Below are 25,953 nucleotides of genomic sequence, written 5' to 3'. Positions count from 1 at the left end.
CCCCACCCCCCCCCCCCCCCACCCCCCCCCCCCCCCACCCCCCCCCCCCCCCACCCCCCCCCCCCCCCACCCCCCCCCCCCCCCACCCCCCCCCCCCCCCACCCCCCCCCCCCCCCACCCCCCCCCCCCCCCACCCCCCCCCCCCCCCACCCCCCCCCCCCCCCACCCCCCCCCCCCCCCACCCCCCCCCCCCCCCACCCCCCCCCCCCCCCACCCCCCCCCCCCCCCACCCCCCCCCCCCCCCACCCCCCCCCCCCCCCACCCCCCCCCCCCCCCACCCCCCCCCCCCCCCACCCCCCCCCCCCCCCACCCCCCCCCCCCCCCACCCCCCCCCCCCCCCACCCCCCCCCCCCCCCACCCCCCCCCCCCCCCACCCCCCCCCCCCCCCACCCCCCCCCCCCCCCACCCCCCCCCCCCCCCACCCCCCCCCCCCCCCACCCCCCCCCCCCCCCACCCCCCCCCCCCCCCACCCCCCCCCCCCCCCACCCCCCCCCCCCCCCACCCCCCCCCCCCCCCACCCCCCCCCCCCCCCACCCCCCCCCCCCCCCACCCCCCCCCCCCCCCACCCCCCCCCCCCCCCACCCCCCCCCCCCCCCACCCCCCCCCCCCCCCACCCCCCCCCCCCCCCACCCCCCCCCCCCCCCACCCCCCCCCCCCCCCACCCCCCCCCCCCCCCACCCCCCCCCCCCCCCACCCCCCATGCTGGCAGGGGCTGATGGGAATTGTAGTCCATGAACATCTGGAGCGCCATAGGTTGGCCATCCCTGTACCTCGTCCATTTCTGTTCGGCACGGCCAAATGCTTTCTTTCCCATCTCTGGGTACCATCCTTTGCCCAGCGGGAGATCAGTCGGAAGCTGTCTCTTCTCCCAGCGCTTTTCGTGCTTTCTGAATTGCGGTTTTGCCCCCCTCTGGCTGCTTTTGATCACGATCATTTCCTTCCATTATTAAGCGGGGCCTTTGTCACCCGTCGGCGGCAACCCCTGGCTCTTTTGGAGACCCACCCGGTGGTTCCCACTTGAGCATTCCCTTGGAACTCCTTTTGATGAATAAAACATCAGTGCAGTTTCTGTTTTTGTTGTTCTTTTGAATTCCCTCATCCTTTTGTCATTCTGTTCTTGACATCTTCCTTTTGAATCGCTAATCAGGAGAATCCTTGGGAGGTTTCAGGCCGCTGATCTGTCACTTGGGAGTAGGCCGAGAGAGCTTCAGAATGACATAAGAGCATAAGAACATAAGAACAAGCTTGCCGGATCAGACCAGAGTCCATCTAGTCCAGCTCTCTGCTACTCGCAGTGGCCCACCAGGTGCATTTGGGAGCTCACCTGCAGGAGGTGAAAGCAAGGGCCTTCTGCAGCTTTTGCTCCTGAGCACCTGGACTGTTAAGGCATTTGCAATCTCAGATCAAAGAGGATCAAGATTGGTAGCCATAAATCGACTTCTCCTCCATAGAAGTCGACACAAACTAAAGGACCCGTTGGATTGCCAGGGAAGGTTGGGCTGCTGATATCCCTGGAGCCAGCATGGTGTAGAAGAAGAAGAAGACTTAATTTATGGTCAGTGACCGCACATAGCGTGGTGTAGTGGTTAGGAGCAGGTGGATTCTAATCTGGAGAACTGGGTTTGGTTCCCCACTCCTCCACCTGAGTGGCAGAGGTGAGCAGCAGTGGCATAGGAGGTTAAGAGCTCATGTATCTAATCTGGAGGAACTGTATGCCATTGTATGCTGATGACATTCCTCTCCTCCACAAATAATCCCTCCCCAGGTCCAGAGGCATATTGGTGGAAAATGGCGCCCAGAGACAACTCCTTCTCTGGGGGCCCCCCTATCCCCCTATCCCCACAAGAGCTCATTTTTCTGCAAAAGCCAGCCTGCAAGAGGTTAAGAGCTCGTGTATCTAATCTGGAGGAACCGGGTTTGATTCCCAGCTCTGCCGCCTGAGCTGTGGAGGCTTATCTGGGGGATTCAGATTAGCCTGTGCACTCCCACACACGCCAGCTGGGTGACCTTGGGCTAGTCACAGCTTCTCGGAGCTCTCTCAGCCCCACCCACCTCACAGGGTGTTTGTTGTGAGGGGGGAGGGCAAGGAGAGAAAGGGGGGATATAAATCCAAACTCTTCTTCTCTTCTTCTTCTGCACAGAAGCAGGGGGAGGGGCAGGGCTTGGTGGCATGTGGCTGGGTTGCACACCATTTGGCTATGTGGGGAGGGGGTGCCCGGCAGTAACCAAAAGGTGTGCGCTCAGGGACGTGGTTGACCCTGTGTCGCTATAGGCCGTATCCCTCTGCCCCAGTCCCAACCTTGACCTGGCAACCCTGCTCAGACACAATAATCAGAGTGAAGAAGGGCCCAAAGTTGTACAATGGAGTTTGACTACTGGAGCTCAGCAATCTTGAGCTGGGAACCATCTGCAAGAGAGACCCAGCCTCCCTGGCTGTAAGTTGCTATTTCCACCAAATAACTCCAGCTCATCTCACACTGTAATATATTAGTTCCAATCTGTATTGAGATGACTTGAGACGTAGGAAAGATCAGCAATTCTGGGGCTGATTTGAAAGGGTTAGCCTGGTTTTGGAAGGAAGACTTTGCACCTATATTTGCGATCTCCTCTGTGGCCCTTTCCGCATGGGCCAATTAAACCAGGATAAGTCCAGTAAAAAACTCAGGTTGGTGGGGGGGGGAGGAACTTCGCATGGATCCCAATCCTAACGTGGATCCGCTCCACGTTTCCTCCCCCCAACCTGGGTTTTCAAGAATTGTGTTATGTGCAATTCTTTTGTGAGCCGCGTTAAAACAAGAGAATCGCACATAACGCGAGTCTTGAAAAACCCTTCCTTGGCTGCCATCTGGGGAACTATGCAGGGGAAATGGGCCGTATCACGGGGTCAGTCCTTCCTTTGCAGGGAGGCAGGGGGGAAAAGGCAGGCAGGGAAGTGAAAAAAAAGCACCTCTGTGCGAAGACGTGCGGTCCTGCTGATGTACTGGCTGTCCACGGGACAACCAGCCATGCGAAGGTCCTGGAGCTATGTTGCGTTTGTTAATCCCAGCTTAAACCCACTCAGAATTTGCTGTGTGGAAAGGGCCTGTGTGACGAATGCACTTATCTGGCATTCAGTTTACAGGGTGGAGTCTGCCCTGAAAGAGTTAAACCCTGGCCAGCCCTGATTGGCCAGAGGAAAAAAGGCAGGTACTATAAATAGAGTCAGCGAGAGTTCTGGGGGTTCTCTTTGGTCTTTTTGGCTTTTTGGCTCTGTCTGTGAGCTTTTGTGCCTTCGGGTACGTTTTGTGGCAGAGTGAGGAGATTCTGCCAAGATCTCTCACTGCTGTTGTTTGGTAATAGCTGAGGAAGCTATTAAGACATCTGAAACCCTGAGTCTGGAGGAGAGTGACCGCCACTCAGGTGTTTTGAGGGAAAACCTCTGACAAGTCTAAAAGTCTGTCCTCCACAGTTAACACCAGTCTTAGGAGGCCCAGTCCTGTGGCAGAGAGGCCAAATTTGGGATTGTGTGGGAGAGGGGGGAGAGCTGTTATGCCAGAATCCCACGAGGCGTGGAGACTGGGTGTTTTGTTTAGTGGTTAGGTACAGTGGACTAAGGAAGTCTGTCAACAGAGAGTGTAAAACCTCTAAAGAAACATCTTTTCTGAAAACATCTTTTTTCTGAAGAAAAATATCACTTATTAAAGAGACACCTGCGAGTGTCTAGTAACGTTTTAAAACTTAAGTGAAGTGCCATTAACATCTCTGCAACTGCTAAGCTCTGAAATCATTAAATTCTGAAACCAACAAGCGTAAATCCTCTCAAGTTACCTGAGAAGCCTCTTTTAAGCCAGAAGTAAACGTTTTAAGTTTTTGTTCAGTTAAATCTGTTCCAGTCTCTATTTTTTGTCTGTGTCTGTGTTCCCAAAAGGAGTGGTGACCGTTAAATCTGTTTGTGTGGGCTATAGTAAAGTATATATTGGTGGCAGCGAAGAAAATCAAGCTAATTAATAGGAAGGTTCCTAAAACATCTGACAGGAATCCTTCCTATAGAGCGGGAAGCTTAACACCCTTACGTTACAGCCTGCATCTCCAAACTATAATTTCAAATACTGAAATGAAATATCCATGCCTTAAAAGGCGACCAGAGTTTTCTGCTCGGCAGTAGCTCTGGATCTTGGTGGCGAACAGGCCATGCATGCCGACACGAGAGAAAGGAAAGGGACCAGTGCTCTTTAACTTATTCATAAATGACCTGGAAGTAGGGGTGGGTAGTGTGGCGGTCAAGTTTGCAGATGATATCTAATTATGTAGGGTGGTGAGAACCGCAAAGGATTGCGAAGAGCTCCAAGCGGACCTTGATAAATGAGGTGAGTGGGCTAAGAAATGGCAAATACAGTTCAATGTAGCAAAATGGAAAGTGATGCACATAGGGGCAAAAAATCCAAACTTCACATACACGCTACAGGGGTCCAGTGCTTTATTGCAGTCACAGACCAGAGGAAAGGGATTTGGGCGTCTTAGTTGATAGTTCCATGGGAATGTCAACTCAATGCATGGCAGCAATTATGAAAAAAGGCAAACTCTATGCTGGGGATCATTAGGAAAGGAGTTGATAATAAAACTGCAAGGATTGTCATGCCCTTATATAAAGCAGTGGTGCGACCACACTTGGAGTACTGTGTTCAGTTCTGGTCGCCACATCTCAAAAAGGATATCGAAGAGATAGAAAAAGTGCAGAGAAGGGCAACGAGGATGATTGAGGGACTGGAGCACCTTCCCTATGAGGAGAGGCTGCAGCGTTTAGTTTAGTTGGGACTCTTTAGTTTAGAGAGGAGACGTCTGAGGGGGGATATGATTGAAGTCTATAAAATTATGCATGGGGTAGAAAATGTTGACAGAGAGAAATTTTTCCCTTTCTCACAATACTAGAACCAGGGGGCATCCATTGAAAATGCTGGGGGGAAGAATTAGGACTAATAAAAGGAAACACTTCTTCACGCAACGTGTGATTGGTGTTTGGAATATGCTGCCACAGGAGGTGGTGATGGCCACTCACCTGGATAGCTTTAAAAGGGGCTTGGACAGATTTATGGAGGAGAAGTCGATCTAGGGCTCCCAATCTTGATCCTCCTTGATCTGAGGTTGCAAATGCCTTAGCAGACCAGGTGCTCAGGAGCAGCAGCAGCAGCAGAAGGCCATTGCTTTCACCTCCTGCACGTGAGCTCCCAAAGGCACCTGGTGGGTCACTACGAGTAGCAGAGTCCTGGACTAGATGGACTCTGGTCTGATCCAGCAGGCTAGTTCTTATGTTCTTATGAAAGGCTCATATTTTAAGGACAAGGCCCACAAAAAAAAAAGGGAAACACTCTGCAACACACACCTGATTTCACTGCTCCTAAAACTTAGAAATGGTAATCGTACGCTTGTTGGCTTTTGCTGACATAGCCAGCGTGGATCTGTATTTCCACTGAGATTTGCAAGATTCTACCGGGAGCTGAAATGTTTAAGAGTGAAGAGTTTCCTTGAGGAAATCTGCGTATCAAAGTCCAGTTTTGAAATGCTGCAAATGCCCCAGATATTGAATTTATGTACCGTTGCGTTTCAGCTCTAATCCAGGTATTTATTCTGCTGAAAGATGACTTATTTTGCCACTGGCTGGAGATATGCAGAGACGGACACATCCCAGAGACAGAACACAGATTTCTTGCCCCCAGAAAACTCTGGGTTCAGCGGCTGGTATCTTGACTGAAAAGGATCTTCAAGAGAAGGTCTGAGACGGGTCTCTTCCTGCCTTGGAGAGCCAGTGCTATTTAGAATAGGAAACACTGGGCCAGGAAAGGCCAATATAATGCTCCAAAAAATGCCATGCTTCAAATCTTGTTTTTCCCTGGATATGATGGGGTGTGGGCTTTTTTTGGTATCTTCCATTTGTTTCATATACACCAACAGGTTTGTTTGTTTGTTTGTTTGTTTGTTTGTTTGTTTGTTTGTTTATGTATTCATTCATTTAATTTATTTAATTTATTATATTTATATACCGCCCTCCCCCGAAGGGCTCAGGGCAGTGAACAGCAGAACATACAGATAGAGCACAAAATAAAATCAATATATTAAAGTTAATTAAATAAGTCATTAAATAAGTGGCTCTATACATTAAAACCAAACCCCATTTTCAATGCAGCGCCCTAATAACAATTGCAGCAGATGGCGTCCTACTAACGAATCCCCTAAGAGAGAGAGGGTTGGATTCTAATCTGGAGAACTGGATTTGATTCCCCACTCCACCTGAGTGGCAAAGGCTTATCTGGTTAACCAGACGTGTTTCCACACTCCTACATTCCTGCTGGGTGATGTTGGGCTAGTCACAGTTCTCTCAGAGCTCTCTCAGCCCCACCTACCTCACAAGGTGTCTGTTGCGGGGAGAAAGAGGGAAAGGAACTTGTAAGCCACCTTGAGTCTCCTTACAGGAAGGAAAGGTAGGATATAAATCCAAACTCCTCCTCCTCCTCCTCCTCCTCCTCCTCCTGGCTGTCAGTTTAGCATGCCAATGCTGACCCCAACCTGATCCTGATCCCCTCATGAACAGGTTGCATTGGGGGTGCAGGTGTCCAGGACTTGTTTCTTCAAATACACATCCATTCAGGGTGTCTGTTGTGGGGAGAGGAAGCTATTTTGAGACTCCTTACAGTTGAGAAAAGTGGGGAATAAATCCAGATCCTTCTTTTTCGAGGTCTGCCCCCTAAGGCCATTTTGGAAGCACCTCCACCAATAGTTGGGGCATCAGAGGCCTCTGCCTAAGAAAACCACGAACGGGTTTGCAGGCTTGTTCCAGGAGGCTGAAAAGAGCAGGGAGTTGAAGCAAGGAGAAGGAGGAGTCTGGATTTATACCCCACCCCCTTTCTCTCCTGTAAGGATACACAAGGTGGCCCATAAGCTCCTTTCCCTTCCTCTCCCTACAACAGACACCTTGCGAAGTCGGTGTGGCTGAGAGAGTTCTGAGAGAACTGTGAGTAGCCCAAGGTCACCCAGCAGGAACGTAGGAGTGTGGAAACACATCTGGTTCACCAGAGAAGAAGAGGAGTTTGGATTTATATCCCCCTTTTCTCTCCTGTAAGGAGACTCAAAGGGGCTGACAATCTCCTTGCCCTTCCCCCCTCACAACAAACACCCTGTGAGGTGGGTGGGGCTGGGAGAGCTCCGAGAAGCTGTGACTAGCCCAAGGCCACCCAGCTGGCGTGTGTGGGAGTGCCCAGACTAATCTGAATTCCCCAGAGAAGCCTCCACAGCTCAGGCGGCAGAGCTGGGAATCAAACCCGGTTCCTCCAGATTAGAAACACGAGCTCTTAACCTCCTACACCACTGCTGCTCCTAGGGCATAGGTGTCAAATTCGCACCCCTCCAGACGTTATGGAATACAGTCCCCATCATCCCCTGCCACGCATCATGCTGGCAGGGGATGATGGGAACTGTAGTCCATAACATCTGGAGGGCCACGAGTTTGACACCTGTGCTCTAGGGGGGTCTGATCTCCATAGCCTGGAAATCAGTTGTAATTGTGGGAGACCTCCAGCTACCCCCTGGAGTTTGGCAAGCTTCTTTCTGGGAGGTGTCGGGCCGCCGTGACGAGCAAACAGTTAAAAAGCCTGCAGAACAGATGACCTCAGCTGTCAAGTGGGGTCGGTGGGAGCATTCAGATATTTAATGTCCTTGGAAGGCGCGTTGTACCATTTGACAGTGCGAAGCGAAGGAATTTTCACGTAGCGTAAACCGAAGCTGGAACTTACCAATAGTAATGGGCCGTCAGAGGCTTTCACGGTCGGAATCACCGGCTGTTGTGGATTTCCCAGCCTGTGTGGCCACGGTCTGGCGATTTCTATGCCTTGGAAACCCGCAGTCTGCAGAAAACATGAACAATTACACTCGATCTGGCCCAAAAACTCTGGGGTGTTTTGCTCCGCACCTTTTCCACATGGAGTGAGCACAAGCCGTGCCACCTGCCGCGCCTCACGATGCCAACTGTGAGATCACCCCTCCTCATATTGCCTTCGAAGACCCCTCTGGTCTGAGGAGGGGAACCTAGAAGAAGAAGAAGAAGAAGAAGAAGAAGAAGAAGAAGAAGAAGAAGAAGAAGAAGAAGAAGAAGAAGAAGAGGAGGAGGAGGAGGAGGAGGAGCTGGAGGAGGAGGAGGAGGAGCTGGAGGAGGAGGAGGAGGTGTTTGGATTTATTTCCCCCCTTTCTCTCCTGCAGGAGACTCAAAGGGGCTGACAATCTCCTTGCCCTTCCCCCCTCACAACAAACACCCTGTGAGGTAGGTGGGGCTGAAAGAGCCCCGAGAAGCTGTGACTAACCCAAGGTCGCCCAGCTGGCGTGTGTGGGAATGCCCAGGCTAATCTGAATTCCCCAGATAAGCCTCCACAGCTCAGGCGGCAGAGCGGGGAATCAAACCCGGTTCCTCCAGATTAGATACACGAGCTCTTAACCTGCCACGCCACTGCTGTTAGTGGTCCAGTGCCCCAGGGATGTTCGGCTGGCTATGACACGGGCCACGGGTTTCACGGCCCTGCCCTGGCCTGGTGGAATGCTCTCCCTGGTGACATCCGGGCCCGCAGATTCTGTCTCAGTTCTGCAGGGCCTGTAAAATGGAGTTGCTCCACCGGGCCTTCTCTGCCGGGCCAGTTGGGCACCCCTTTCTTTAAGATCATTTCTGGTCCTCGTCTGGATACGGCGCGTACATCTGAGCAGCAGTGGCGTAGGAGGTTAAGAGCTCGTGTATCTAATCTGGAGGAACCGGGTTTGATTCCCAGCTCTGCCGCCTGAGCTGTGGAGGCTTCTCTGGGGAATTCAGATTAGCCTGGGCACTCCCACACACGCCAGCTGGGTGACCTTGGGCTAGCCACAGCTTCTCGAAGCTCTCTCAGCCCCACCTACCTCACAGGGTGTTTGTTGTGAGAGGGAAGAGACAGGAGATTGTCAGGCTCCCTTTGAGTCTCCACAGGAGAGAAAGGAAGGTGGGATGTAAATCCAAACTCTTCTTCTTCTTCTTCTTCTTCTTCTTCTTCTTCTTCTTCTTCTTCTTCTTCTTCTTCTTCTTCTTCTTCTTCTTCTTCTTCTTCTTCTTCTTCTTCTTTTATGTTCCCATGTTAGGTTTCTTTTTACACCATCTGTTTTGCGATTTGTTTTAAGCTTATGCTATTTATAATGTTTTAAATGTCTATTTTTATACTATTTGTTCTATTTATTATATCAATTGTTTTGTATGTTTTTTTATTGTGAGCCGCCCTAAGCACTGCGGGAGATTGGCAGGATTTAAGTGGAATGAATGAATGAATGAATGAAGGAATGAATGAATGAATGAATGAATGAATGAATGAATGAATGAATGAATGAATGAATGAATGAATGAATGAATGAATGAATGAATGAACTAGGCATCCCCTGTTCCTCCCAACAATGTTTCTAAGATGCTAAGGATATTCTCTGAGAGAGATGTTCAGATTGGTGGGCTGTGTCTCAGGGGCCGGACCCCTCCTCTGCTCCTCTGCCTGTCCTTGGTTCCTCTGACAGCGCAGACTAATCTGGAGAACCCGGTTTGATTCCCGACTCCTCCACATAAGCGGCTGACTCTTATCTGATAAACTGGATCCGTTTTCCCACTCCTGCATTCCTGCTTGGTGACCTTGGTCTAGTCACAGTTCTCTCCAAACTCTCTAGATCCCAGCAATGGTGTAGTGGTTAAGAGCAGGTGCACTCTAATCTGGAGAACCAGGTTTGATTCCCTGCTCTGCCACTTGAACTGTGGAGGCTCATCTGGTGAACTAGATTAGCTTGTGCACTCCAACACAGGCCAGCTGTGTGACCTTGGGCTAGTCACAGTCCTTCGGAGCTCTCTTAGCCCCGCCTACTTTGTTGGGGGGGAGAGAGATTGTAAGCCCCTTTGAGTCTCCTTACAGGAGAGAAAGGGGGGATATAAATCCAAACTTCTTCTTCTTCACCTATCCCACAAGGTGTCTGTTGTGGGGAGAGGAAGGAAATGAGTTTGTAGGCTCCTTTTAGACTCCTTATGGTTGAGAAAAATGAGATATAAATCCAAACCTTTCTTCTTCAAAGGTCTAATTCAGTGTGAGGCAGTTTCCTGAGTTCTTCTAGCCCAGGGGTCTGCAACCTGCGGCTCTCCAGATGTCCATGGACTGCAAATCCCATCAGCTGATGGGAACTGTAGTCCATGAACATCTGGAGAGCCGCAGTTTGCAGGCCCCTATTCTAGCCAGAGTTCCATTCCTTGTGTCTGGCCAACTGCAAATCTTTGTCAGATATTGTTTTCTCTGATATGAATTAGCGTGTCACCGGTGAAAGAATGTGTCGGTAATTTCCACAGTGGTCTATTGCCAATAATATGTTTGAAGTTTTTAAAAACCCCTGTTAAATTGAAATTGTGATGTTCCCCCTCCCCCACAACCAAATAACTTCACTATAAACTCAGGCTTGGCTCTCAGCGTGTTTGATCCACCCCACGCGCAAAAAGAAATCTGGTGGAACAGATGAGATCCGTTGGATCGGAAAACAAACAAACAGAACGACGTAAGCAAAGCAGCCGGCAACTGTCTCTCGCTGCCTCCTGCGTGTGGGCCGTTCTCTTCCCTGCCGACTGTCACAGCAAATATTGGAAGGAGGGGCTTCTCCTCTCTCAAGGCCGTCGTTTGGCACGGTAAACGGCTTGATGCCAGGGAGGAAAATGTGAGCTCTTGGACAAGAGCTGTCAAACACCAGTGTCAGCAGGCTGGAAAGATTCCAGATGCAAGCAAAAATGTTGATAATGGGACTCGGAGGCGAATTCAGTTCAGGGAAGTGACTAGTGGGGTTCTGTCCTGAGCTAGTTCTAGTCGATATTTTTAGCGATGACTTGGATGATGGAATAGAGGGAATGCTAATCAAATGTGCAGGTGACACACAATTAGGAGGGGTAGCTAATATCCTGGAGGACAGGGGCAGGATTCAAAATGACCTGGACATAAGAACATAAGAACTAGCCTGCTGGATCAGACCAGAGTCCATCTAGTCTAGCACTCTGCTACTCGCAGTGGCCCACCAGGTGCCTTTGGGAGCTCACATGCAGGATGTGAAAGCAAGGGCCTGCTGCTGCTGCTGCTGCTCCTGAGCACCTGGTCTGCTAAGGCATTTGCAACCTCAGATCAAGGAGGATCCAGATTGGTAGCCCTAGATCGACTTCTCCTCCATAAATCTGTCCAAGCCCCTTTTAAAGCTATCCAGATTAGTGGCCATCACCCCCTCCTGTGGCAGCATATTCCAAACACCAATCACGCGTTGCGAGAAGAAGTGTTTCCTTTTATTAGTCCTAATTCTTCCCCCCATCATTTTCAACGGATCCCCCCTGGTTCTAGTATTGTGAAAAAGGGAAGAAAATTTCTCTCTGTCAACATTTTCTACCCCATGCATAATTTTATAGACTTCAATCATATCCCCCCCCCCCCCCGGACGTCTCCTCTCCAAACTAAAGAGTCCCAAACGCTGCAGCCTCTCCTCATAAGGAAGGTGCTCCAGTCAATCATCCTCATTGCCCTTCTCTGCACTTTTTCTATCTCCTCAATATCCTTTTTGAGATGTGGCGACCAGAACTGGACACAGGACTCCAAGTGCGGTCGCACCACTGCTTTATATAAGGGCATGACAATCCTTGCAGTTTTATTATCAATTCCTTTTCTAATGATCCCCAGCATATAGTTTGCCTTTTTCACAGCTGCCATGCATTGAGTTGACCTTCCCATGGAACTATCAACTAAGACGCCCAAATCCCTCTCCTGGTCTGTGACTGATAGCACTTGAATCCTTGGGACAAACGGGAGACTGATCCCCAAACTATATTCAGCAGCAGGAACGTGTTTCTCGGGAACCGAAATCCACCAGGCCCGTCCACGCAGCGGATTTCCTTCTCTTCTTTTGCCTCTTGCAATTATTCCCCTGCTGTCAGCTCGATGGATCATGCTCTTTTTCGCCTCTGCTGTGACGATTGGGCTGCACTCCGCCGCCGCCACCTCAATCTTTGCTAGAGGATAATTCCTCCACTGCTAGCAAGCCTGTTTGGCCTCATACAGATGACCTTACGCTCCGAGGAGTTTGAGTTCATTCCTTTCTTCTGGTCTTGTTCATGCCGTCGTTTGTTTCATGCTGAAAAAAAAATACATTCCTGCTTCTAGTTCTTTCTGCCTCCCCGTGTTACCTCATGTGATTCCGGCTCGCCGTGGGCCTTCAAGCAATATTCCGTTGCGTGGGGCCATCGCAGTCTCTCTCATTTTGGTTGTCTGTTTTTATGATTCCATCTTGATTCAAAGGGAATCCAAACGTGAGTCCCGCTTTCTGCCAATGCAGGTCAAACAGACCCATAAGCAATCCTCACTTTGGCTCTTGCTGAAGACTCGCGTCTCTTACAAGCTACGGGCCTTTCTGGATTCCTGAAGAGGAGGAAGATCGAGCCACAGGTTATCTTCTCCGGCTGGCCCAGGTTCTCAGATCCCTTCAATAGCAGGGCACGTTTCCTCTTTCACTGATTTAGTTCAGTGTTAAATCCTGCACTGTTCTATACAGGACCAGAGGTGGGATCCAGCAGGTTCTCACCAGTTCCCGAGAGTGGGTGACTAATTATTTGTGTGTGCCGAGAGGGAACTAATTGGGTCTGCTTTTCCGTTAGAAATTCCATTAGGTCCAAACATCATGAAGTCCTGTTGTTTCCTATGTGGCTGGTTAGCGAAGGTAGAAAACGGGGTAATTCTCCCTGTTGGGCTGTTTTAAAAACATGTTTTAGAAATATGGTAAAGTTCCTTGTTTAAGGAAAGTATCCTTCTTTTGATTTCTAGAAACAAAATTAAGTATTTGAAAGTATGAAGTATTTGACAGGCAGTCAATTAGAGGAGAAGTAGTTGTTTCTGTTGGCAGTAGACGATAGGACTTGCTAGAATGAGTTTAAATTATGGACAGAAAGAGACCAGCTGGAAATTAGGAACTTTTTTCTTACAGTAAGAGTTTTTTACAGTAACAGAGAAATTATTAACGCCCCGGCCCCGGAATGCCTGGCCACTGCCCGATCAGTTCCCCTTGGCCCCATTGGTTGCTTTCACAGCCAATGTTTGAATCTCACCACCATGGGAACCTGTTACAAAAATTTTTGGATCCCACCACTGTACAGGACTGTCACTCTCCAAGTGTCTCAGCCTACCCCATTGACAAGAATATTGACAAGCTGGAACGTGTCCAGAGGAGGGCAACCAAAATGGTAATAGGTCTGGGATCCATCCATGCCCTAGGAAGGAAAGGGTTAAAGAGCTGGGGATGTTTAGTCTGGAGAAGAGAAGGTTTTGGGGGGGACACAATAGCCCTATTTAGATATTTGAAGGGATGTCATGTCGAAGAGGGAGCAAGCTTGTTTCCTGCTGCCTCAGAGACTAGGACCAGAAGTAATGGATTCAAGGTGCAGGAAAAGAGATTCCACCTGAACGTTAGGAAGAACGTCCTGACTGCCAGGGCTGTTCGACAGTGGAATGCACGACCTCGGAGTGTGGTGGAGTCTCCTTCTGTGGAGGTTTTTCAAGAGAGGTTGGATGGCCATCTGCCAGGAGTGCTTGGATTGTGTGTTCCTGCATGGCAGGGGGTTGGACTTGATGGCCCTTGGGGTCTCTCCCACTCTATGACTCCATGATTCTACGTTCCTAGATCTGTTTGGTATGGGCAGCCCCCAGGTGGCTGGAATGCTGTGGTTTAACGGATGCTTCAGAAATCCGCCAACTGGGTCAAAGTAGTCGAGAACAGGTCTTCTAATGGTTTTGCTGGTCGCCAGATTCCCTTTTGGCCTCGCGTGTGGCCATGTTGTCCTGTGTTCTTCCGCTGTCCCACGCTAAGCATCTTCAGAGGGCAAATGAACAGGTAACGGCTGAGCTTGTGAATACTGAAGGAAGGAGCCGGCTACAGAGCATCTTCACGAGGGAGTGGTGGCTCAGAGCTATCAGGCACCAGGCCTCCTGACTCGGATTTGGGCCTATGCAGAAAGATTCCAGGGGGACGCAAGGGGCCATCAAGTCACAGCCAACTCATGACACCCTTCGTGTTCTTCAAGGCAAGAGACCTTCACAGCTGGTTTGCCATTGCCTACCTCTGTGTTGTGATCCTGGACAGTGCGGTGTAGTGGTTAAGAGCAGATGAACTCTAATCCGGAGAACCGGATTTGATTCCCCGCTCTGCCACTTGGGCTGTGGAGGCTTATCTCCTCTTCCTCCTCCTCCTCCTCCTCCTCCTCCTCCTCCTCCTCCTCCTCCTTCCCCAAAGGAGAAAATTTCATTATTTATTCTGAGCATCTAAATTCCTTGTATTGAATAATCAGGTCAAAGGATTAGAAATCCAGTAATATAGAGAAGGGAAAAGGGGGGGGGACTAAAAATAGAGTCAGGTAAAACTACAAGATAAGAAGTAAAAGGTTATTTATTTATTTGTTTGTTTGTTTGTTTGTTTGTTTATTTCCAGTATTAGACCACCCTCCCCTGTCAGATAATAATAAACACAGTAAAAACAACCGAATAACAATTAAACATTCATAGTTCAGCAATTCCCTATGACTAATGGTGACTTATCCCAGCCCTTCTCCCACCCATGGGAGACCTAGGTGGAATGGGGGTCAGATGGTCATCCCGGCTGGCCAAACGCCTGGCGGAACAGGTCCGTTTTGCCGGCCCTGCGGAAACTCTGAAGGTCCCGCAGGGCCCTGGTCTCCTTAGGGAGCCTGTTCCGCCAGGTAGCTGGCCAGTGGTGGGATCCAAAAATTTTAGAAACAGGTTCCCATGGTGGTGGGATTCAAACTGTGGTGTAGCGCCAATGGGGCTGGGCGGGGCACGACGGGGGCGTGGCCGGGCATTCCTTGCCAGAGCTGTGGCAAGGACGCAGCCGCTGCGCCAGTCCTTGGGCTGGAAATGAATGCACGCAGGCGCAGGCTGCCACGCACGCCGGTGCACCTCCTGCTAGACTGCTTCAAGTTCTGCGCGCCACTGCTGAGAGGAGGGGCGTAACTAAGGCAAAAATCACATCGCAAAATCACCCATTAGTAACCCCCTCTCGGCACACACAAATAAGTAGTAACCTACTCTCGGGAACCTGTGAGAACCTGCTGGATCCCACCTCTGGTCCTGGCTTTTGTCGAGGCACTCCCAACATCCGCCTTTGTCAGATGCAAGTTGGAACACACCAGTAACTGTAACGTTCCAAGCTGTTGGGGGGCGGGGGAGCCCCCCGCAAGCCCGCCCGTGCTCTGGGAACCGCTCACAGCTCTGCGCATTCTGCACCCAACCATGCGACGGCTGCACCCGGCAGACCCTCCGACCAAATCCGCAATTTCCCAGCTCCGCGCCACTAATCCCCGTTCCATGCCTTTTCAAACAGCTTTGTTTTGGAAAATTGCTAATTACCAGCTTATCCCTTCTTAGCCATATTATGCAGGTTGATTGCGAGAGCCGATCTCATAAGTTTCCCTCTCCGGAGGCCGTGCAGAAGTGGAGAGGAGCCCCTTCATGCATCTTCTTCCGGATCGCCCCCAGATAGTTTGGTTTCATTAAAGGAGGTAATTAGCGGCTTACGGCTACTCCGAAGGGCCATCTTGATTTTCCTTTTTCAATCAGGCACGCTCATTCCGAAGAACATTCTCCGCCGCGCCTAATGCATAATCAGTCCCCGTCCACGTCAGAGAGGGTTTGCATTTTGCTTCTAGGTCAAAACATGAATCTGTTTAACAGTCCTCCAACTTGAGTGCTGAGCGGGAACGGACTTGTCTCGGCGTTCCGGAGAACCAAGTTTGGAGCTATTTGGAGCATCGCTGCATCTATTGTATTATGCATTTGTGCTTTTACTGGCAGTCTTGCGAACCACCTCCAGAGCTTCGGAAAGGACTCTGCCTTGCAGTGTTCAAACGTTGTGACCCGGAGGGCTCCATCTTTTAGTCAAAACCCTGCAGGATTTTTTAAGCATAAGCATAAGCATTTTTATTGTCATTGTGCACGCACAACGAAAATTTACAGCAGCATTCCTCGATGCACACAATTCCAGACTCATACCCCATCCTCACTTTCCCCTTCCTCCACCCACCCCTACACAGCCCCAAACACATCAACACGAAGCCCCGGAGTTCAGCATCGCCACAGCTCTAGAGTAGAAGCTGTCTCTAAGCCTCTTTGTCCTAGCTTTGATAGACCTGTATCGTCTGCCGGATGGTAACAGTTCAAACAGAGAGTGTGCTGGATGAGACTGGTCTCTCAGAATATTTTGGGCTTTTTTTCGGCTACGGGAGTTATAGAGTTCTTCCAAGGAGGGGAGAGGGCAGCCGATAACCCTCTGTGCAGGAGTGATCACCCTTTGGAGCGCCTTCCTATCTGCCACTGGGCAACTGGAGAACCATACACAGATGCAGTAGGTTAAGACACTCTCTATAGCACAGCGGTAAAAGGACACCAGGAGTTTGCCATTCAGTTGTTGTTTTCTTAACAGTCTCAGATAGTACAGTCTTTGCTGGGCCTTCTTAACCACCGCAGCAGTCTGTACGCCCCAGGTCAGGTCCTCTTTAATCATGACACCCAGAAATTTAAAACTAGCCACCTGCTCTACTTGACCTCCATTTATAGTCAAGGGCTGAATTTCTGAGCTATTCTTTCTATAGTCCACTATAAGCTCCTTTGTCTTGTTGGTATTAAGAACCAGGTTATTTTCCCTGCACCATGAGAGCAGTCGGTCCGCCTCACTCCGATTTTCAGGCCAGAGTCACAAGCAGGGAATTCAAAATAGGAATCAAAGGCTTGAGGATGATGCCCTCTGACAGCCATCTATGGAAGCAACCAACCTGCAGGCCAGCGCGGGGGTGTCTCATGGTGATAGCCTATTTGCAGGTGGAACAAAGCACCCCCACACAGACATACATTAAGATGGACCATAACTCATCAGGACAGACATTCTCCAAGGAAGTTGTCAGATGCCTACTGGAGTCTCTTCTTGCTCCCCATCCTCAGTTCCTTTTGCTAGGTGGACAAGCACAACCCTTGTAATCACAACACCCACAACTCACAAGGCAGCAGCCACCCTATCAGTAGTAGTGGAGTGGTAGTGGTGGTGGTGGTGGTGGTGGAGGAGGAGGAGGAGGAGGAGGAGGAGGAGGAGGAGGAAGAAGAAGAAGAAGAAGAAGAAGAAGAAGAAGAAGAAGAAGAAGAAGAAGAAGAGGAGGAGGAGGAGGAGGAGGAAGAAGAAGAAGAAGAAGAAGAAGAAGAAGAAGAAGAGGAGGAGGAGGAGGAGGAGGAGGAGGAGGAGGAAAAAGAAGAAGAAGAAGAAGAAGAAGAAGAAGAGGAGGAGGAGGAGGAGGAGGAGGAGGAGGAGGAATATGTTGGATTTATACCCCACCTTTCTCTTCTGTAAGGGGACTCAAGGTGGCCTACAAGCTTCTTTCCATTCCTCTCAACAGACACCTTATGAGGTAGGTGGGGCTGAGAGAGTTCTGAGAGAACTGTAAATAGCCCAAGGTCACCCAGCAGAAGTAGGAGTACGGAAACACATCTGGATTTCTCTCCTGTAAGGAGATTCAAAGGGGCTTACAATCTCCTTTCCCTTCCTCCCTCACAACAAACCCCCTGTGAGGTGGGTGGGCCTGAGAATGCTCCGAAGAACTGTGACTAGCCTAAGATCACCCAGCTGGCGTGTGTTGGTGTGCACAGGCTAATCTGGTTCCCCAGATAAGCCTCCACAGCTCAAGCGGCAGAGCGGGGAATCAAACTCGGTCCCCCAGATTAAAGTGCACCTGCTCTTTGCCACTACGCCATGCTGGCTCTCTTCGAAGCGTGTCCCGTGGGAGGCTTCAGGGCCGATGGGAGCTAAGGTGGGGCCGTGGCTCAGGGGAATTGCCTCTGGTTTGGAGGACTGGCTCAGCAGAAGGCATAAGAACATAAGAACAAGCCAGCTGGATCAGACCAGAGTCCATCTAGTCCAGCTCTCTGCTACTCACAGTGGCCCACCAGGTGCCTTTGGGAGCTCACGTGCAGGATGGGAAAGCAATGGCCTTCTGCTGCTGCTGCTGCTCCTGAGCACCTGGACTGTTAAGGCATTTGCAATCTCAGATCAAAGAGGATCAAGATTGGTAGCCATAGATCGACTTCTCCTCCATTCATCTGTCCAAGCCCTGTAGAGTGAAGGTCAACCATTATAGTTGAGAGGAAAGAATCACGCCAGCCGCATTGTCACCCATCTTCTGCCTCGAGGTGACTTTTCATGGAGTCCAGCCATCGCATGTGGAATCCCACCAGCGGAAGTCAATCCAGCGCAGTGGCTCAGAGCAGATGGAATTCAGTCTGGAGAACCGGGCTCAATTCCCCACTCATCCACACGAGCAGTGGACTCTCACCCGGTGAACCAGGTTTGATTCCCTGCTCCTCCGCACGACGCCTGCTGGGTGACCGTAGACCAGTCCCAGCCAGTTCAGAACTCTCTCAGCCCCGTCTACCTCCCCAGGTGTTTGTTGCGGAGGCGGAGCACTCACAGGGACATGTGGGGTGTACTCCATGCAGTCACATGGGGGCAGAGAATCGCCCCCCACACCCCTCCCCTTGGCCCCACCCCGCCAGGCTGCTCCTTCAGCCAGCGGAGCCTCCACCAACCCAAAGAGGCAGCCTAGCTGGACCACCTGATGCCTCTCATCCCAGCCCTGACAGGTACAGCCCATGGCAGGCTCCTGCCGGCTAAGGATTGTCATGCCCTTATATAAAGCCGTGGTGCGACCGCACTTGGAGTCCTGTGTTCAGTTCTGGTCGCCACATCTCAAAAAGGATATTGAGGAGATAGAAAAAGTGCAGAGAAGGGCAACGAGGATGATGGAGGGACTGGAGCACTTTCCTTACGAGGAGAGGCTGCAGCGTTTGGGACTCTTTAGTTTGGAGAGGAGACGTCTGAGGGGGGATACAATTGAAGTCTATAAAATTATGGATGGGGTACAAAATGTTGACAGAGAGACATTTTTCTCTCTTTCTCACCATACTAGAACCAGGGGGCATCCATTGAAAATGCTGGGGGGAAGAATTAGGACTAATAAAAGGAAACACTTCTTCACGCAACGTGTGATTGGTGTTTGGAAGATGCTGCCACAGGAGGTGGTGATGGCCACTAACCTGGATAGCTTTAAAAAGGGCTTGGACAGATTTATGGAGGAGAAGTCGATCTCTGGCTACCAATCTTGATCCTCCTTGATTTCAGATTGCAAAGGCCTTAGCAGACCAGGTGCTCGGGAGCCGCAGCAGCAGAAGGCCATTGCTTTCACATCCTGCAGGTGAGCTCCCAAAGGCACCTGGTGGGCCACTGCGAGTAGCAGAGAGCTGGACTAGATGGACTCTGGTCTGATCCAGCAGGCTCGTTCTTATGTTCTTATGAAAGTTGGGTGCAGGGGGACATGGGGTGTGTGGCCAGAGCAGGTGTTGCCCCGGATGCCATTCCGCCCCCCCCACGCCTCTGGTCTGTTGTGTGTGGGGAGAGGGGACGGAAGGAGATTGTAAGCCGCTTCATGACTCTGTAAAAGAGAAAAGTGTGATACAAAAATCCAAACTCCTCTCCTCCTCCTCTTTTCCTCTTCCTCCTCCTTCTCCTCCTCTTCCTCCTCCTAGTTCTAGTTCCTCTTCTTCTTACACCATGCTTTACAGATGGATCAGGTGTGGGTTGACAGACAGTTTTCTGGGGGCTTTGAGGTCCACAGAATTCTCTCCACTCTTTTCATCTCCAAGCTGAGATGACGGCTTTTATTTTATATTGGCAGCAAACATAGATTTGCACGCACTAGTTCCAAAATGTGTGTCAACGTAACGTGGGGGGGGGGGGATGAAACAGTATTTGCTAGGACATTACGGGAGATTTGCTGCTAATCTCTTTCCGTGTGTCTGTATTATGTACACAGGTGTGCAGCACAGATATTATTACTTGTGGACTTAAGCGGATTGATTCTTTATGTTTTAGAAAAATGCACCGCCCGGCGCCGGAGACTTGTTGTTTGGCTGTGTTAAGTTGCGGCAAATCAATAATACATGACAGGACCGCAGCTCTGCAGAAGTAGGTTAGGATGCAGGCGTGACCCCGAAGGAGCAGCCCTCTTGCCCTGCAGCAGAGAGGGGGCAGAGACGGGATCTCTCCAAATGCTGCTGCTAAACAGAGGTTTCCCCCCAGTTAAAACATTTCCACTTGACTAATTACTGGCCTTTTGAAAACATGCTGTTTAATAAACAAAACTTTTTTTAAAAACTTTAAAGTTTCCCCTTCAGTTCGTGTCCGACCCTGGGGTGCCACTGCGAGCAGTGATTTTATAGGCAATCCGGTTTTGTGGGGTAGTTGGCTATTGCTTTCCCCGGCTATTCTTTACCCCCTAGCTATGAGCTAGGTACTCATTTACCGACCAAGGAATGGATGGATGGCTGAGTTTGACCATGAGCCAGCTGCCAGGATGTCTGACCCACGGGGGGCTCGAACTCCTGACCGGGTGAGTGGTAGTGCAAGCACTTAACCACGACGCCACGCGGCTTCTGTTAGAAAGATAGGCTGGCTTCAATCTTTTATTTTATTCTGATCTAGCCACAGTGATCCATGCGATGGTCACCTCCAGGCTAGACTACTGTAACAACTCATTTTACATGGTCCTACCTTTGAGTCTGATCTGGAAGTTCGACATGCAGCAGCCACGCTCCTCACTGGAGTTTTAGCGCGGGAGAATATTACTCCCATCTTCCATTGGCTGCACTGGTTACCAGCTGAATTCCGGGTCATGTTCAATGCATTAGTCTTAACTTTTAAGGCCTTATGCAGTCTGGGACCCTGGAATCTTAGGGACCACGTATCCCCATGTTGCCCACGAAGGCCACTCTATTCTTCAGATGGGAACCTACTGGTGGTCCCCGACGCTAATGACATTAGGCTGGCATTGACCAAAGCCGGGGCTTTTTTGGCCCAGGTTTCAGCCTAGTGCACAGGTGTCAAACTCACAGCCCTCCAGATGTTATGGACTACAGTTCCCATCATCATGCTGGCAGGGGATGATGGGAACTGTAGTCCATAACATCTGGAGGGCCGCAAGTTTGACACATGTGGCTAGTGGAACTCTCTGTCCACTGACACCAGGGCACCGCAATACCTTGTCCAATTTCGCAGGGCCTGTGAGACAGAGATGTTCTGCTGGGCCTTTGGTTGAGGCCACCCATCTATTGTTATAACATCCCTTGCCTGTGTCCCAACCATTTACCATCGACAGTCAAATAGACCATTGTTATAAACACCACGCACATATTATGCCCTTTATTTACAGCACCCCACCCCCCTCTCCTTCTCAACTACTTTCTGCTTCCCTGGTTAACTTCTGGAACAGTAGTTTTTAGGGCAAAATGGCGCCTTGGGCAAAATTGCATCCTGCCCCTCCCATGCAGCCCCCCATGTGCCCCCCCCACCACTCAATTCCTTTTTCCTGCCCCGTAATTCCTACACAGTGGCGTAGGAGGTTAAGAGCTCGTGTATCTAATCTGGAGGAACCGGGTTTGATTCCCTGCTCTGCCGCCTGAGCTGTGGAGGCTTCTCTGGGGAATTCAGGTTAGCCTGTGCCCTCCCACACACGCCAGCTGGGTGACCTTGGGCTAGTCACAGCTTCTTGGAGCTCTCTCAGCCCCACCTACCTCACAGGGTGTTTGTTGTGAGGGGGGAAGGGCAAGGAGATTGTCAGCCCCTTTGAGTCTCCTACAGTAGAGAAAGGGGGGATATAAATTAAAAATTCTTCTTCTTCTTCTTCTTCTTCTTCTTCTTCTTCTTCTTCTTCTTCTTCTTCTTCTTCTTCTTCTTCTTCTTCTTCTTCTTCTTCTTCTTCTTCTTCTTCTTCTTCTTCAGCCTGGTGGTTCCCACCTGGTTCCCACCAGGCTGCAAGATAGAGGAACTAAGGAAGAGAAAGAAACTAAGGTAAGGGGGGGCGTGGGGATGGCACGGAGGGAGGGGGTGTGGGGGCGATTTTCCACCCCCCTCCCATGACCCCAATGACACATGCCCAGGACAGGGTGCCCCCGTGCCTCATTGGCGCTACACCACTGGGTGGGATACAAGTTTATTAACATTAAGAAAGAAAACGAAGAGTTAGGATGGGACTCCTTTCTCTGCTCTGCGGCCTCTCTGTGCAAAGCAGAGGACAGCAATTCCCAGACTGTCCTTCGACAGTCACCTTTTCTTGCTGATCCAGGTAGGGGTAATCAGCTGGAATGCCAGGTAAGCAGACCTGTCACAATATCTCGCATTTTCCATTTCAAGCTCTCCAGAAGAAATGCTCTTCCCCCTTGACACGCAAGGTCACCAGTTCCCAAGGGGAGAACAACGGTGTGTTTTCTAGCCGCGGTGACGGCACCAAGACAGTGGGGGGGAATTTGCTTTGTGTTCCTAAGAGATTTGGACCGGGACTGGGCAGGGAGGATTCCTCATGTCGTCAGAGTTTGCACAAGGAGCCATTTTGTTCCTGACAGTCTTGGAAGGTGCGCAGAATCCCAGCCGTGTGCGTAACAGACTAAGGGGGTGAAGAAAATCGGAAGGGAACGGAGAAGGGAGGTAACCTTGAAATTCAATTTGAGAGATAAAAACGGGAGCTTGATCAAAACAAATGAAGAAGCAGGTTGCACGGTTGTGGAACATGGTAGAACATAGGGTTGTAAACTTCGCGTTTCTGATAGAATTATACGAGCATCCCCTGCCAGCATGATTCTGGCAGGAGATGCTGGGAACTGTAGTCCATAACATCTGGAGGGCCGCGAGTTTGACACCTGTGCGGTAGAAGAAATAAAAGAGGCCGAAAGATCCTTAAAAAGTGAGAGAGGCAGAGAGACTTAGAAATACAGTCAGTGTTTATGGCTGAGAGGGTGAGAAACGATGCCAAAGAGAAAGTATTGGATCTCGCGAAATCCCTAAAGGCAGGCGGTTGTGAAATATGGGAGCATCCAGAGGTGGGATCCAGCAGGTTCTCACAGGTTCCCGAGAGTAGGTTACTAATTATTTGTCTGTGCCGAGAGGGGGTTACTAATGGGTGATTTTGCCGCGTGATGTTTGCCTTAGTTAAGCCCCTCCTCTCAGCAGTAGCGCGCAGAACTGGAAGCAGTCCAGCAGGAGGTGCACCGGCGTGCGTGGCAGCCTGCGCCTGTGTGCATTCGTTTCCCGCCCAAGGACCGGCGCAGCGGCTGCGTCCTTGCCGCAGCCCCACCCAGCAATGCCCTGCCCCGGAATGCCTGGCCACGCCCCCACCGCACCCCGCCCAGCCCCATTGGCGCTACACCACTGTTTGAATCCCACCACCATGGGAACCTGTTACTAAAATTTTTGGATCCCACCACTGGGAGTATCCTTTCTTTTCCAAATGAAAAAAAAAGTACCCATGTGGAAATTCCGGCGATCTAGCGTTTCTCTTGACTGCTTCCTAAGGCAGACAGGTGAGGTGTGTTGCTGTCCGCGGTATGCCATTGTATGACTTTAATATCAGGTATGCTCGCTTGCATTCTCCTATGAACCTCTTCAAGGGGCAGTGTGGCATAGGGGTTAAGGTGTCAGATTAGGACCTGGGAAATCAAGGGTCAGATCTCCCCTCCCACCGTAGAAGCTTTCTGGGTGATGTTGGCCCCATCACACGTTCTCGGCCTCAACACAGGCAAGTATTTGGAACAATTAGCTTCCACACCTCAAGGCACATAAAAATAATCAATTAAAAGGGCTTTAAACGTGACCCTAAGCCAGTGGTGGCAAACCTATGGCACGGGTACCAGAGGTGGCACTCAGAGCCCTCTCTGTGGGCACGCGCAAATAGAGTCTCTCCCCCCCACACATACACATCTAGGCTGGCCTGGGCCACTGGGCTCAATTATTAGCATTAAACCTAAGACCTAGTTTGGGGGAAGCAGTGTAGGTAACCCTGTTAAGCACCGTTAAACCCCACTGATTTTCACGCGAAGAACTAAAGCGCGCTCCTTTACCTGGGAGTAAGCTCAGTTGCTGGCAATGGGGCTTGCTTCTGAGTAAACCCTCCTAGGGTCGTGATTCACCCGTTGGAAGGGTTGCACGGTTCCTTCAAAGCAAAGCCATCGACTACCAACAAGCTTACTCCTGAGTATTGCACACCTCAGAGCCAACCATTTTTTTCTAAACTAAAACCTCAGCCTTCAGGTTAAATTGCCGCGTTGGCACTTTGCGATAAATAAGTGGGTTTGGGGTTGCAGTTTGGGCACTCGGTCTCGAAAAGGTTCGCCACCACTGCCCTAAGCAGAGAGTCTGACCGCTTTTCGCACATGCTCCACGCTTTGTTTTTTAAAGTCTGAAATTAGGTGAGTTTCCCCGTCCCTGTAGTCTGTGGCGGATTTTCATTCAATTTGACAGTGATTCTGTCCGGCTCTTCCTGCATTGCGTTGATGGCCCGTGGGGCCTCTTCCAACTCTATGATTCTATGATGTTAAGAGGGAGGCGGCTGTGTTCGGGACACAGCTGAGGCCCCAGCTCAGCCCTGTGTCTGTCTCACAACTGCCCCAACGAGGGCAACTTCAGGTCCCGACTTGGTCCGGGTCAACCTGAGTGCCTCAGTCAAGCCTGTCTTGGTCCAGGTGGTGGCTACTACTGGACTGGGGAGGTCTCCGGAGAGGAATGTATGGATGGTTCCCAACTTCTAAGTAGGGGTTGGAGATTTCCTGGAATTGAAGCTATTTTCCAGATGACAGAGCTCGGTTTCCCTGCAGAAAACGGCTATTTTGAAGGGTGGACTCCCCTGTGGTCTCTCCCTCCCCACCCCACCCCGAGACTCCACCCCCCCAAATTTCCAGATTTTCCAACCCAGAACGGGAACCCTACTGTGTTGTGAGCCAGCATGGTGTAGTGGTGAAGTAGGAGGAGGAGGAGGAGGAGGAGCAGAAGGAGGAGGAGCAGAAGAAGAAGCAGTAGTAGTAGTAGTAGTAGTAGTAGTAGTAGTAGTAGTAGTAGTAGTAGTAGTGGTAGTAGTAGTGGTGGTGGTGTTTGGATTTATATCCCCCCTTTCTCTCCTGCAGGAGACTCAAATGGGCTGACAATCTCCTTGCCCTTCCCCCCTCACAACCACTGGCGTAATGCCCATTGGGCAAGGTGGGCAGCTGCCCAGGGCATCACCTTGTGGGGGGCATCAAAATGCTGGGTTCGTTTTTGGGTATTTTTAGTGGTTTTCCATTTTCGGCCTGCAGGGGGCGCAGTTTTTAGGCTAGCAGCACCAAATTTTCAGCGTATCATCGGAAGACTGTCCTTATGCTACCTCCCAAGTTTGGTGAGGTTTGGTTCAGGGAGTCCAAAGTTATGGACTCCCAAAGGGGGTGCCCCTATCCCCCATTGTTTCCAATGGGAGCTAATAGGAGATGGGGGCTACAGTTTTGAGGGTCCATAACTTTGGCCCCCCTGAACCAAACTGCACCAAACTTGGGGGGTATCATTAGGGCAGTCTCCTGATGAGACCCTGAAAGTTTTGAGACTGTGCCTTCAAAAATGTGGCCCGCCCCAGCCTGCAACCCGCATGGACAGCAATGCAGAAAACTCAATGCAGAACAATGTCCTGGTGCAAAAAAAAAATTTGGTCGTGGTGGAGTGGCTGCCCATGGGAGGGGCGGGGCATCCAACTCAGGTTTTGCCCAGGGCTACAGTTTGCCCAGGGCTGCCTCGTTACGCCCCTGCTCACAACTAACACCCTGTGAGGTAGAAGAAGAAGAAGAGTTTGGATTTATATCCCCCCTTTCTCTCCTGTAGGAGACTCAAAGGGGCTTACAATCTCCTTGCCCTTCCCCCCTCGCAACAAACACCCTGTGAGGTAGGTGGGGCTGAGAGAACTCCGAGAAGCTGTGACTAGCCCGAGGTCACCCAGCTGGCATGTGTGGGAGCGCACAGGCTAATCTGAATTCCCCA

The 25,953-nt window shown here is 50.9% G+C and overlaps 1 protein-coding gene across 1 annotated transcript in view; it reads left to right on the top strand.

Annotated features, from left to right (window-relative positions):
- LOC125426438 (MAM domain-containing glycosylphosphatidylinositol anchor protein 2-like) overlaps positions 1-25,953 on the top strand; it is a 409,319-nt gene that overhangs the window by 334,298 nt on the left and 49,068 nt on the right. Inside the window, exons 10-11 of the mRNA XM_048484696.1 lie at positions 22,318-22,383; positions 24,583-24,680. Coding sequence (XP_048340653.1) covers positions 22,318-22,383; positions 24,583-24,680 — 164 coding nt within the window. The remainder of the gene's footprint in view (positions 1-22,317; positions 22,384-24,582; positions 24,681-25,953) is intronic.

The sequence above is a fragment of the Sphaerodactylus townsendi genome, linkage group LG02, assembly GCF_021028975.2.
Source record: "Sphaerodactylus townsendi isolate TG3544 linkage group LG02, MPM_Stown_v2.3, whole genome shotgun sequence".
NCBI lineage: Eukaryota > Metazoa > Chordata > Lepidosauria > Squamata > Sphaerodactylidae > Sphaerodactylus > Sphaerodactylus townsendi.
The sequence above is the reverse complement of the archived record's forward strand: the minus strand, read 5'-3'. Positions and strand labels throughout refer to the sequence as shown.